Source organism: Nilaparvata lugens, chromosome 12 (genome assembly GCF_014356525.2).
Source record: "Nilaparvata lugens isolate BPH chromosome 12, ASM1435652v1, whole genome shotgun sequence".
In the NCBI taxonomy this organism is placed as follows: Eukaryota; Metazoa; Arthropoda; class Insecta; order Hemiptera; family Delphacidae; genus Nilaparvata; species Nilaparvata lugens.
In genome coordinates, this window is record NC_052515.1 from 16,328,787 (window position 1) to 16,343,250 (window position 14,464).

A 14,464-nucleotide genomic window follows, 5' to 3' on the forward strand; every position below is an offset into this window, starting at 1 on the left:
AGAAGCACATTATGACAGCAGACATCATTGGAATAGAAATAATAAACAGGATATAAATTTCACAAAACAGGACAATAATAATCCAAATCATCATAGAATAGACACATCATATACAGTGGCATGCACAATAAAAACAAACCAACAACAACCTACAGTTAACCAACAACCAGAACAAAGCCACCACCGCAACCACCTGCCACCAAATAAAGAAGTCAAACATGCATCAAACTCAATCTGTGAAAAGCAACCCATATTAAGCCTACTATTTCCCCCTGAAAATCTACTACTACCAACCAGCCCACCACCGAAAATAATCTACAGTAGCAACACAGAAATAATTAGAGAGTTGCCAATAATAAAATCTGAAAATCATATACTGCCTCCATGCACTGAACATGTGTACCAGTATGCAACACCCCCACAAACTACCCGGTTTGAGCAGCCACCACCCAAGCATCATTGGATCTACCCGCGGCACACTAGGTTCAAGGAGCAAACCGCCACCAAGGCAAGCCAAAAGTGTGACCGGCAGGACGACGCCAGAGTGAAGCCTAGGGTCCAACACTGGAAGGCCCACCGGAGGGAGCAACAAGGAAGGCCACAAAAGAGAGGTTATTGTCCTCATGCTAAATTCAAATACCGCAAAAGGGATATCAAGGAACCAGATGACATTCGGAGGAAGGCAGCATGCAGACAACAGCGAAATGTATGGGATAATGAGACCAACATGCACCCAGAGCACACATGGTTCAAGCAAGCAGCTTACCGTCGTGATTGCAACTACAGGATAAATAAAAGGAATATGCTAAAAGTAAATGGAAAATAAATAACGGATACAGGCATAGATTATGATGAAAGAAATTATTATAGGAAATTAATGGATGATAAAAAGTGTGAAATAAAATTGAAAGGAATAGTGAATTGTTTATTGAAAACGGGAGTATATGATTGTTGTTTATTGATAGGTTATGTTATGGATAGTGTAATGAAAATGCTGATTTACTTTGTTATAATTTTTGGTATGACAATGTTGTCAATTAAAGAAAATATTATTAATGTAATAAGGAATGAGGGTGTATCTTATATTGAGAAAGTTGATTCTAAAATTTACAAAACTAATTCGAAACTCAGAAGAATTCAAAATACGCAAAGTGAAAATCCTAGGCTATCACAGATAAGAGAGTTGATGTAGAACCGGTTGTCAGAACCGCCAGATTATTCACAAAATCAAAATCAAATGCCTATAATCTCAAGCTATATTATCAAGACATTGAAAGATAAGAAGGTAAAAAAAATTGCATGGTTTCCTGTAAAGTCGGTATACGGGCGAAAGTTTTACGTGACAACGACTTTGAGTGGTAAAATAATTTTAATGTGAATATTCATTCGTATAGTAGGAAGAAGGATGAAATAATAACTCACAATGAGAGTGAGTGAGAGGCACGCGTCCCTTCCACTCGGGCATGGTTAGCCCGCGCCCACCTAAGAGCGAGAGAGACAACCATTGAATTGACATTTTGAATTAGTGGCGCAGTCACAGGAGATTGCTTGCGGCGCCTGCGCAGGTTGACTGCTCCGTTTCACTCTCTCTCCAGGTGAATGCCTTCTGGTGCGTGCGTTGCTCGCCACTGCTCCTATTTGTGCTCTTTCCAGACGACCGTGAACCGAAACGAACGCTCTCACTCGCTCTCATTGTGAGCGCATAACGTGGGAACGTAACGCAGTTTCTTCAAGTGTCTCCCGGCAAACCAATTTATAAGACGTTATCACGTCAATAATAATATTTTGATGGAATGTCACTTGCCTTATCATGTACTAAATACATACCCGGTACCTAACAAACACCAAACAACTCAATCATCCAGCAGACAAGTGCCCAATGCGACCAGCGAAACCAATGCCTAAAAACAAATAAATAGAAAATTTAGAAGCCATCTGTAACACCATCATCACTCACAAACCAATAGAATAATAGTTATCCAAATTAAAGCCAGCTTACCGTATAAATCAAAGACAGCAAAATGGCGACAGCTGAGTAAACAAAAGCCAGCAAATCGTTTGTACACTGTCACGTATCCGAGTAGCCAATGCCCAATGAATTGCCAAAATGGCTTACCCCAGAAGTTCAAGTGTCATAAAATGTGAATTATATGTAAAAGTATTGTAAAAAGTACTTTATTATTATTACTAATGTGTTAATCAAAGGGAGAAAATAAATAAAATTATCTGCCAAGTGATAAAACCGCATTGTCTCCACCAAAGAATGTTAAGCCAAAGTTCCATGTGTTAATGACTGAGAATTTCTTGTCAATGAATTACCAAAGATTAGCTATTAAAATTACTCATTGTGTAAACATAAAGCCCAAATTAATTAAGAAAGAGAAATCAAATGTATAAGCCACTATTCAATATCGAGAAAAATGAAATGTAAGATTTTACAAGCCGGAGAATTATAGTGCTGTTAGGTTGGCAATGATTTTGCACCAACGTTCAAATTTGCTTCCAGCTGAGGGCGGAAGTGCTAGTCGAAAAAGACGTTTATGTTTTGTATAGAGGAGGAGATGATTTATATTTATGTATTGTATGTAGTAGGAGGTTAGCCGATGTAAGGCATATATATTCGAATTGAATTCATTTGTTATTATATTTATTGTTGAACTTTCAGGAGACAGGATTCTCATTAGATCTATTAACACTTTGTAACTTGTATGATTTCTGATCCAAAACCAACAGGATCATAAAAACCATATTATACTCTCAAATTATCGTTTTGTATCAGAAACCAGAGGGTGCATTATGTCACATGGTATTTTAGCACCATAAAATATTTTTGAAATGAATTATTGAACTCTAATGGAATTATAAAATAGAAAGGAAAGATAGCCTAGTCAAAGTACCACTCAAGTAAAATCGAATGTTATTAGCGATAAAGAGTAATCATATTATCTAAAGCAATAAGAAAAAACATGCATAATTGTAATTCAACAATAATGAGGATCCATTGGCAGAATTAAAAATTATAAAGCGGCTTATTTATTATTGGCAGATCATAAAAAAAAGTTAGCATGTACATTTGAGGTTAGAATTGTTTGTTTATGTTTTGAAATGAATCAATCGATCTAGGATAAATCGATAGTTATTTGAATCAACACCTAACAAATCAGCTGATTGTTCGATCAACCAGTATAAGTTGAATTATAAAGTTTACTCACAAAATATGTATTATATATACTAGGGAAGGTTTATGTAAATAAATAGGGACAACTATTATTGCTGCATGAATATTTATCACAATCTAAAAAAGTATAAAAACCAAGAGTATAAAAAGCTCATATAAAAAATTGAATGTACACTGTGTGATAGTATCGTATATCACGATTTATTTATTAGAATAATCTAAGACAATCACTCCATCTATTTATATAAAAGTTTTTTATCTATCTTTCTATAAATAAGTTGAAGAAACCCTGAATCTGAAGTAACCAATTGTATTGAGTCTTGCTAAATTAGGAAGCCAATCAGAAGGAAGCTCACAAATCGTTCAAGGAAGAGATGAAATTTTTCTGGAAATCACCTCTTTTTGGCTTGTGATCTCGATCTGTGAGGATGCACATGGAAATTAGGGTTCTTTCTTCCTGTTAAATTTCAAAAATTATCAAACCAATCCCTTTTTTGAATGTGAACTATTTGTAATTAATGTTTATTTATCTGTGAACTCAGTGTTGTTAAAGAGTTCTTAATTGTAATCTATTCCCATAAATGTACCTTTAATACTGAAAGAAATCTATAAGAAATCTGGACCACATGCGAGCCCAGCCGAGACAAAAAGGACCTGAATAATTAATTATTGGAAATAATTAATTTACTCCACAAGACCTCCAAGAACATCATTAATGTGAGTGTTAGTTCAAAGGAGCTCGTTTTTTAAAGGCCTTTTAATAAGAGTTGGGGAATTAATCAAAGCGCTATATAAATTAATTCTAGTCAAAGAAAATTTGCAACATGTTGAGTGCTATCTTATAGTCTATAAGAACGTTTTATGAATTTATTTGATTTATGTAGGAAGCTTACTTCCATGCACGGCACGGACTTGTAAAAAACCCTGAGATTTTTAAATGTTAGTTTTATCAATTATTATTTGCTAATTGATCGAAGCATGTCCTATTAAATCTACCGACCAAACAGGCTTTGAGTTGAAGAATTCTGAATTGGCTTGAAGTCCAAGTATCAGTATTAAATATAATATATATATATATATATATATATTTTTTAAAAACTCACAACGGTGAATGCTATCAAGCCTTGTGATAATCATTTAATTTATAGAAAAGAATTTATTTAAAGAAAATTATAGATATAAAAATATTCTTATATACATTATTTTCATGGGAATATATTTTGTGTTTTATGTCAGCATACAAAATCATAGAAGTTTTTATTATTTCCTAATTCATCTCGTGATATACAGTTTGAGCTGTCTCAGTGCCAAGAGAGAATATTCTGCAGCATATACAATTAGTGAATCAATTAATATTGATCTCATTGAGAGTATTCAGTATTTATCATCCTTCGATGATAGTCATACTGGTCCGCCAGAAAAAACATATTGATAATTATATTAATAAGGTTCCAGTTATATCATATAAGGATCCAGAGAGCTTCTAGTACTGGCGTTGTAAGTTCTAAGTAACTCCAGAAGGATAAATTGGTGGATACCTGTATTCATAGCGAGCGTTTTAAAGATCAACTAGAAAAAACCATAGTTGGTCTTCATTATCTTCGATTGGATACATGGTTACTGGTAATCAGTCATCAACTGTCTTTTTGATTTCCTTATAGGTATTCTTCAAGAACTTCACAGAAGCAGCGGTAAGAATCATTAATCACCAGTCATTGAACCTTGTGGTGATCAATTATATTTGGAAAATTCATGCATCTACCACTGAGCTTGAGCTGCGGTTTGAACCCAGCAATTTTGCGAGCCAGATGCCCTTAACTTTCTGCGAATTTATTCGCAAAATAGGGATTTGCAATTTACCACTTCACAATGCTAAAAGACGAACTTTAAACCCTTAAAAACCACCCTTAGAGTTGGAATATCACCAAAACGTTTCTTAGTGAGCACCTAGGACGTATAAGGAAGCTATATTCTAAGTTTTGTTGCAATCCATCCAGTAGTTTTCCAGAAATCGTGACCAGTGAGTCAGTGAGATAAGAATTTTATAAGTATAGATTAGATTTAATTTTAATTTACCTCATTTCCAACTACAGCATTAATTCGGAAGTTTACATTTCCTACTTCGGCTACCTTTGTAGACCGACAACCTATCAATTCAACAAACTACTTTATCAGATCATTCTCTTCTATACATAGTTCATTCTGCCTAGATCACAAAAATTCGTTGCCATCTATGCCTTTGCAAGTTGGGCGAAGATCAACATAACCTATAATTACGAGGTACAGTTTCCTAACCTCAAAGTTTCTGACTGTTTATTTGGTTTTTACTTCAATAATCCCAAGTTCATAAATATTCATTTCCGTGCATGTTCATGCCCCATTGTAGAACGTCACACATGCCGACACAACATAAGCCATTAAACATTGAGAAACATCACTCAGGGTTTATGATTATAATTCCGGTTTTTAGTTTAATTGTTCAAAATTTATATTTATTTGGTGCATGGTCATGCCCCTCCATGGAGCAGAACGTGACAGTATATAATTATGGAATGGTAATATGATACCGACTGCTGGTAGACAACCTCTTGAATTATGTCACAACTTTTGTCTTGTGTTACATTTCTCATAATTTGCAATCATTTTATTTTGCTTACATGTATAATTTGCTGAGTTTCAAGACATGGCTGTGGTGTACAGGGGTGCCCATCCCCCCAATGGTCCATGTCGCCAAATTTCCCCCCAAAATTCTTAAAATTTGGTATCCATTTAGGTACTTAAAAACTGTATATTGAAAAATCCCCCCCAAAATTCAGCCTCTTGCGACTCTCGCAACTTGCAACATCAAAACATGCTGTGGGCACCCCTGGTGGTGTATGATTTTATTGTCTTATTAATTAAATAAAGACATTTTCAATTCAATTCAATCACCTAAAGTTTAAATTTTTTAGACATTTTTTTCAAATTTGGTTAGAGATAAATTCATTGAGGTTAAAAAAAGTTAGAAATTTTGAGGATAAATTCATTATGGTATTGTTGATTGAATAAAATAAAATTAAAAGAGTGAGAAAACGAATGCTTTCAAACGTGTAGGGACACATACTACTGCAATGCTTCAGCTACTACAACAACATTTTAAATTCACTGCCTATGATACAGATGAGAAGAATCATCTATGGAATTTCATATCATGACTATCACACTTACATTCCAGAAATCCCTTGCACAATTTCGTCAAATTCTGATCTGCAAACACGTTCATTCTCATATTTACTGATAGCTTCCTTTAAAGCTTCAACAGCACTCCCTGAAACAATAAGTATTAAATAATGAATTGCTGCTGATTTCAGGGCTGGATTATGATTTTTGAAAAGTTTGAGTCTTATGTTAACGACCCTCACTTGATGAAGGATTGAACGAGAAGTTATTGTAAATTAGCAATAATGTTGCCAATGTATGGTCAATTATAATATGTTATGGAATGAGAACGTTAGTCCAGTCACCAGGTACTTTTTTCTGGAAAAAAACACCGAATACATTAATTCTTCTGTGCAATGATTCTGGAGTATTGGTCATTTTAAATACAAAAGGTTGACCTTCTAGCCCTGGAGCTTTTTACAGAGTGCCCCAAAAATCACGGATCCTTTTCCAGTAATTGGAGATTTTCACCGAATCGAGTCATAGGACAGCAACATTCACACCTACCTTTTCTAGATAATCAAATTTCGAATAAAATGAAATAATTCGGAAATATCCATAATCATTGAGTGCTGAGTTACAATTTTGCAAAAATGAGTATACATGCGAATGGCTTGAGGGAAGAAAACAAACATAAATAGCATTATTCACACTGTATGAAGAAGTGCTGTCATAATAATAATAAAATCATACAATATTATGAGAATGTCATGCTTGCCAGTCAAATGGCTCTGTCAAAATGTAAAAAGATAGAGAAAATAGTTATTGGGTTCAAGTACCCTGTTCTGGTGCACAGTTCTCAGCAACGCTGTAAATAAAAGCCAGGGCTGACTGCTGCAGAACACCAGCTTCTGATCCCCAGGTGGTACTTGCAAGTTTGCTGATTAGATTGTTGCAAGTCTGTATTTTAGCTCTCACCATTTCAAGATGTTTTCGATAAGTGAGGCTGCAATCAAGTTTTATGCCCAGGTACTTTGTAGCTACTCCATTTTTCAATTTTGTTTGCCTCAGGGAAATATTCAGTGGTCTGTTGGCTTGAGCATTAGTCGAGTGGAAGGCAGTACAAACTGTTTTACTTGGTTTTGCCTCCAAGCACCAATTTTCCAAGTGGCGTTTTATCTTTGAAAGATCTGGATTTAGTATATTCTCAAGGTCTTGGAAGTTGGAGGTTTGTGCAGTTAATGCTATATTATCTGCATACATGAACAACCTCTCACTCTTTTTTTGGCAAATCGGAAGTATATAGGTTGAAAAGAACTGGGGCAAGTACTGATCTCTGCGAAAGGTGATTTTTTTTTTTATTTTACATTAGTTAATAGAAAAAAAAATTACAACAACATATAGAGGCTTACAGCTTTATGCCAAAACAAGCCTCATTGAAAATCAATTGTTTACACAAACTGAAACTGAATTAGTAAGAAAGAAAAAGAACTAAAAATAGTTTGGAAGAAAGATTATAAATAGGAAATAACACAAGACACAATAGAAAATAGAAAAAAGACTGAAGAAAAAAAGGCAAATTGAAAAAAGAGAATAGGTAGCAAGCCTATTTTTAAGAAGAAGAATTTGAATTTTAAATTTTCATGGTCTGAAAATTGATTAAGCATTTATAATTTAAGAGCTTGATAACATTGTTCACTAAAATTGTGCAAATTATCAGCGAAAATATCTAGAATCGTATTCAAAGAATTGTACAATCTAACAGTTTTTTTAAGAAGCAATTTGCATGATGTACAGTGCATATTCTATCCGAAGCAAAAAACATATTTTATCTAGGTCTATTTAACGGAACAAAGATACTAAAGAGTTTGATAATATTCGGATTGTCCAAATGATTATTCAATATTTTGAATAAAACAATTAATGATATGAAATCCCACCTGTTCTTCAACGACATAATTTGAAAACTGACTCTCAGACATCTCATAGAAAAGTCATACGGGCATGAATGTCCATACTTCTTGTAATACATGAATCTGAGGAATTTATTTTGTATGCGTTTGATACTACTAATATATATCTCTTGATAAGGACTCCAAACAACTGCACAATACTCAAGTCTACTTCTCACCAGGGCCAGATACAGTATCTTGATTAAATCAATGTCTGTGAAGTGTCTGACATTCCTTATGATAAATCCTAGCATCTTATTTGAAATATTAAGGATGTAATTAATGTGATCTCTGAAGGTGAGAGTGGAGTCTATGTAGACACCCAAATCCTTAATCACATAAACTCTTTCAAGATGTTCATCTAATAATTTGTAGTCAGCAAAAATCTGTTGCTGTCTAGTGAAGACAATAAATTTACATTTCTTCACATTTAATGCCAGATTGTTTTTCCACTCCAATCATTCAACCTGCCCAAATCCTCCTGTAACATCTGAGAGTCCTGATCATCCTGTATAGTTCGATAAATTTTAACATCATCTGCATAAATGAGACAATTACTGTTTTTAATACACTCTGGAATGTCATTAATAAGTAAAAGGAACAAAAGAGGCCCAAGATTACTCCCCTGGGGCACACCTGAACCACTCGTGAAACATTTTGATCTAATATTATTGAAATACACAAAGAATAAACGCTGACTAAGGTATGGGTGAAAGAAGGCAACCATTTCGGATGTGAAACCAAAGGCAAACATTTTCTGCAGAAGGATTTTGTGGTCTACCTTATCAAAAGCTCTGGAATAATCAAGGTAAATTGCATCAACACGTATGCTTTTATTATGGTGACTTGAAATGTGATTAGTAAATAGGAGAAGATTACTGACAGTTGATTGTTTTTTAAGGAAACCATGCTGACTAACCGTTATAATGTTTTTAAAATTATTGAAAATATGCTCGAACAGTACATACTCGAATACTTTTGCAGTTGCATTCAAGTTGGATATTGGCCTGAAGTTTTTCAAATCATTTAATTTTCCACCCTTAGGAATTGGAGTGACTCTTGCCTCCTTCCACCTTCTAGGAAACTTGTTTTTACGGATGGACAGGTTGAATAAATAGTGTAGAGGCTTAATCAAAATTTCCCCACAGCCCTTTATTATATAGGGGGGTATGTTATCTGGACCACAAGATCTTTTAGGTTTTAGGTTTTTAATAGATTCAGCTACTTCTCCCTCAGTAATGATTCTCCAGGACTTTAATTGTAATTTTGAAGGACTTTGCACTGGCTTTTTCTTTCTGTTCAAAACAACAAAATGAGTCATTTCAATTATCAATTTCAATTTTCAATTTTCAATTTTCAATTTTCAATTTTCAATTTCCATTTTCAATTTATTTATTCACACACACATACCAGATAAATACAAATGAACACATGCAATACAATCACAATTAAACAAATAAAAGGATAGTGGTGTAATAGAAGGGGTGAAGGTTTTTCAACCATGCATATCCATTGTCACATTATTTTTTTTCAATAACGGGTTGGCCTGCTTGACTGCAGTCGATAGAGCATGAGTAAAAAATTATATAACCCTTGTTGTGGCTCTTAGGATATATATTATACCAAATTCTTACTGGCTCGCCCAGGAGCTCCCAAAATTCTCTGCTCTTGCCGGTTACTGACGTCGGCTGCTCCAACAGTTCACAATTTCTGTGACTGATTTGTCGAAATCCGCAAGTATAGATTGATTGATTGATTGATTGAGTACTTTATTTATGTAGATTACAATATATACTGTCTTATACACTTATATACAATAGCTTACAATACAGCAAAGTTATAGATGAATTTACATTATATAGACTAAGAAAATAATTGTTGAACTGTATATGATATGAAAAAAGCAATTTGTAATATAATAACTGTAGATAATAATTATATTGTTATGCATCTACATAAATTGGCGGAGGTTTGGACATATCAATGTCCATTCTTCGGAAAGAATATTAAAAATATCCTCCCCACTAACTCTCTACCAAAACGTTAATTTCATTATTTAAACTAAGGATTTATTCATTAATGGAAATATTGTGAAAGTTTTAATCAATATGAATATTTAAGAGGAAAAAAACAGAAAATTTATAAAGTAAAATAATTATATAGGTAGATAAGATCAAATAATTAATAATTGATTAATAAAATGAAGTATGCTGAAAGTAGATCAGGGTAATCAACTTTCAGTAATATACAGCAGTATGCAGTGAATAATTGAAATAACATGAGTTTATATAATATATATATATACAATTCGTTCTATAACAGGTTTAAAGGTTTGTATTTGTGGGATGGTTCCTACAAACATTGAGTGAAACCAACCAGAGTAAAAAATTGTACAAAGAAGTGAACTGGTTCAGAAAAGGGTTCCAGGCAAGGTTGAACGGCTGTAAAGATAAAAATGGGCATGTGGTTAGTAATGAGATGGTCTTGAATAGGTGGACCGAGCATTTCGAGGAGGTGTTGAATGAGAGAGAAGATGGACAGCCAAGCCGTCGTTTTGAAATGCCACACAATGTTGACAGGGAAGATGAAGAAACTGCAGAACCTACCATTCAAGAACTAGAGATAGCAATAGCAGCTCTAAAGAACAATAAAGCTCCTGGTGAGGATGGCATTCTCAGTGAGATGATAAAGAGTGGAGGAGATACATTGAAAAAGGAGCTGTATGAATTAATCTTGATGGTATGGAGAGAGGAGAAAATGCCCGATGATTGGAAGACAAGCATGATCTGCCCAATCTTTAAAAAAGGGGATAAAATGATTTGTGAAAATTATAGAGGAATCTCTTTGCTCAGCATTGCTTATAAAGCCTTCACAAATATCCTACTTCAACGGCTCACTCCTTTTGCGGAGGCAGTGCTTGGTGACTACCAAGGAGGATTTAGAAAAGGCAGGAGCACAGTGGACCAGATCTTCACATTGAGACAGGCAATGGAAAAGTGTATAGAGCACGATATAAGTCTCCACATGCTGTTTGTAGACTACAAGGGAGCGTTCGACAGTTTATACAGGAGAAAGCTACTTGAAGCACTGGATAAGAATAACTTACCTTAAAAATTAATAAGGCTAGTGGCTGCTACCCTAAATGAGACCTTCTCCAGAGTAAGAATAGGCAAGACTGTTGGGAGGCGTTTCCCTGTAAAGTACGGTGTAAGGCAAGGAGATGCGTTGTCTGCATTATTGTTTAATTTGGCTCTCCATGAAGCAGTAAAAGGTATCACGCATGGAAGCACCATAGTAAATAGACTGTGGCAAGTTTGTGGATATGCTGACGATCTGGTCATAGTAGCTAGAGCAGTACCAGCCTTGAGAGAAGCCTTCACATCACTGGCAATCAATAGTGAACCAATGGGATTGGAGATAAATGAGGCCAAGACAAAGTATCTGAGAGTGTCACCAGCAGTAGGCCTAGGTAGGAGAGTTGCTAGAGACATGAAAATTGGACCCTACACATTTCAACAGGTAGAAGAATTTGTCTATCTGGGAACACTTGTGACAAGTAGTGGGAAAGTCTCAGCAGAGATTAACAACAGGATCATGGCGGGAAACAGGGCATACTATGCTAATATCAAGTTGTTCAAATCTCGATTGATATCTAGAGCTACGAAATTACAATTATACAAAGCATTGGTGAGGCCTGTGGTGAGTTACAGATCGGAAACATGGGTGCTTACAGCTGGAGATGTGCAAAGATTGAGAGTTTTTGAAAGGAAGGTAGTGAAAAGAATCATGGGTCCTGTTTTTGAGAATGGTCTTTGGAGAGGAAGAAAAAATTTGAAAATAGAGCAGTTCTTAAACAATGAAGACATTGTGCGGTTTATTAAAGCTGGCAGAATAAGATGGATGGGATATATGATGAGAATGGGAGATGAAAGAGTAGTGAAATGTATATGGAAGGACAGGATATATAACAGAAGAAGAAAAGGTCGACCGAGAAATAGATGGATGGATGATGTGGAACGAGATCTGAGAACGCTTGGAGTTCGTAACTGGAGGGGGCAGGCCGAGGATCGTGACAGATGGAGAGGCTATGTGAGGGAGGCCAAGGGTTGCAAAGACCTGTAGAGCTGAGGAGTAAGTGAGTAAGTAAGTATTTGTGGGATGGGTGGGGGATGGTTGTCATGTGATCGTTATAGGGCCGGACAGTTTCAGTCATTTGTTCCAAAAGATGTTTTTTCAAAGTCAGGATGAAGCTCGCTCGGCTCTCGATGGACCTGATAGAAACAGGAAGTGCATTCCATGCACGACAGGCACTGACTAAGAAGGATTTTGTGAAAATAGTAGTTCGATGATTGGGTATCCTTAAAGTACTATCTCCGGTTCTAGTATGTGAAGCATCTATCCTCCTACCTTCGGAGACAAATTTGAAATCATCTTTAAAATAGTTCGGATTATCGTATTTCAAGATATCTCTAACAAGCTTGACTATTCGAAAAAGCCTCTGATCGGGAAGCTTTAATGTTGAACTAGCAATGTGGGCTGGGGTGATATGATCATGGCGTTGGAGAGAGTAGATGAAACGTAGACAATAATTTTGGCAACGCTGTAGTTTATCATTCAGAGTGACTTGCATATCGTTAAGAACAGAATTACAATACATTAAATGTGGGAAGATGAGAGATTGAACCAATAATAATTTAATGTTTCTAGGGAGAATATCGTGCATTTTCTTCAATGCATGCATGGCTGAGAATACCTTTTTACAAGTTTTGTTCACTTGTTCTGACCAGTCAAGAGTATTATTCATAATAATGCCTAAATTTTTAACTGAGCTACAGTAAGGAATGTCATTACCATCTACACTAATTTTGTGAATCGATTCATAGTCAATATTGTTTATAAGACGAGAATATCCAATTATAATGGGCTGTGTTTTGATGGGATCAAGCTTAAGGCCATTTTTCTTTGTCCATTCCACTATCGAATTGATATCCTGATTCATTATTCCAACTGTTTCGTTAATTTTTGTTATGGGACAGCTTAAATATATTTGAAGGTTGTCTGCATAAGTATGGAAACTGGAGAATTTGATAATGGAAGAAAGGTCATTAGCATACAAAGTGAAGAGGAGAGGGCCTAAAATTGAACCTTGTGGTACTCCATGCATAACGTTTTTCCAAGTAGACTTTTTGTCACCGACAGATACACATTGTTTCCTACCTAATAGATAGGATTTAAACCAAACTAACAAGTTGTGACTGAAACCAAGAATAGCCAACTTATTCAGAAGGACTGTATGATCAACAGTATCAAATGCTTTAGAAAAATCAAATAGGGTGAGGATGGTGCATTTTCTTTGGTCCATAGCTAACCTTATATCATCAGTGACACGAAGCAGAGCTGTTCAGTTGAATGGAATTTTCTAAAGCCTGATTGAAAGTTATGAAGCTTACTATTGTTGTCTAGAAATTTTACAACTTGAGCATGAATGAGTCTTTCTAGCACTTTGGACAATGCAGGTAAAATACTGATTGGTCTAAAATCCTCAACTTTATTGGGTGATGGAACTTTATTTAGAGGGCGAACCAGAGCAAACTTCCAGTTTTCAGGGAAAATGCCTTCTTCAATAGACTTGTTGAAAATGTATGTAATGGTTGGTAAAACAGCAAATAACAATTTCTTGATAAATTCAATAGGAATTTTGTCAACACCCGTAGTATTACTATGAATACGTTGAATTGCTCTGAAAGTGTCTTCTTCTGAGATTGGATGGAAATGAAATTGATCAGTAATTGGTAAATCCAAGTTTGTAACCTGCTCTTCAAGATCATCGATATGATTAGCAATGACAACTTCGTCGCGTTGGTTAGAGTGTGAAACGAAATGGTCATTTATATTGTTCAATGCTAAGTCAATTTGTGGATTCGATTTCTGCTTGCCAAGCCCGAATTCCTTTATTCCCTGCCAAAGTGATTTAGAGTCTTGTCTGTTGTTTGTCATAAACGAATTCAAGTACCTAGTTTTTGAGTTCCGTAATTCCTGTTTAACTCTATTTCTAAGGCTCCTATACTCTATCAAACTGTCCAAGTCAAATGTCTTTTTAAATTTTCTATGTGCTTTGTCTCTATGTCCCATCATCTTAAGTATGTCTTCAGTCATCCACGGTACTCGTCGTTTTCTATTAATCCTCCTTGTCACA

The 14,464-nt window shown here is 35.2% G+C and overlaps 1 protein-coding gene across 1 annotated transcript in view; it reads right to left on the minus strand.

The window, feature by feature from the left end:
- Positions 1 to 3,577: 3,577 nt before the first annotated feature.
- The window catches only part of LOC120353830, a 73,587-nt gene continuing 62,700 nt past the window's right edge, over positions 3,578 to 14,464 (minus strand). The window contains exons 5-6 of the mRNA XM_039438974.1: positions 6,386 to 6,485; positions 3,578 to 3,635 (exon numbers count right to left, since the gene is read on the minus strand). Coding sequence (XP_039294908.1) covers positions 3,620 to 3,635; positions 6,386 to 6,485 — 116 coding nt within the window. The 3' untranslated portion in view covers positions 3,578 to 3,619. The remainder of the gene's footprint in view (positions 3,636 to 6,385; positions 6,486 to 14,464) is intronic.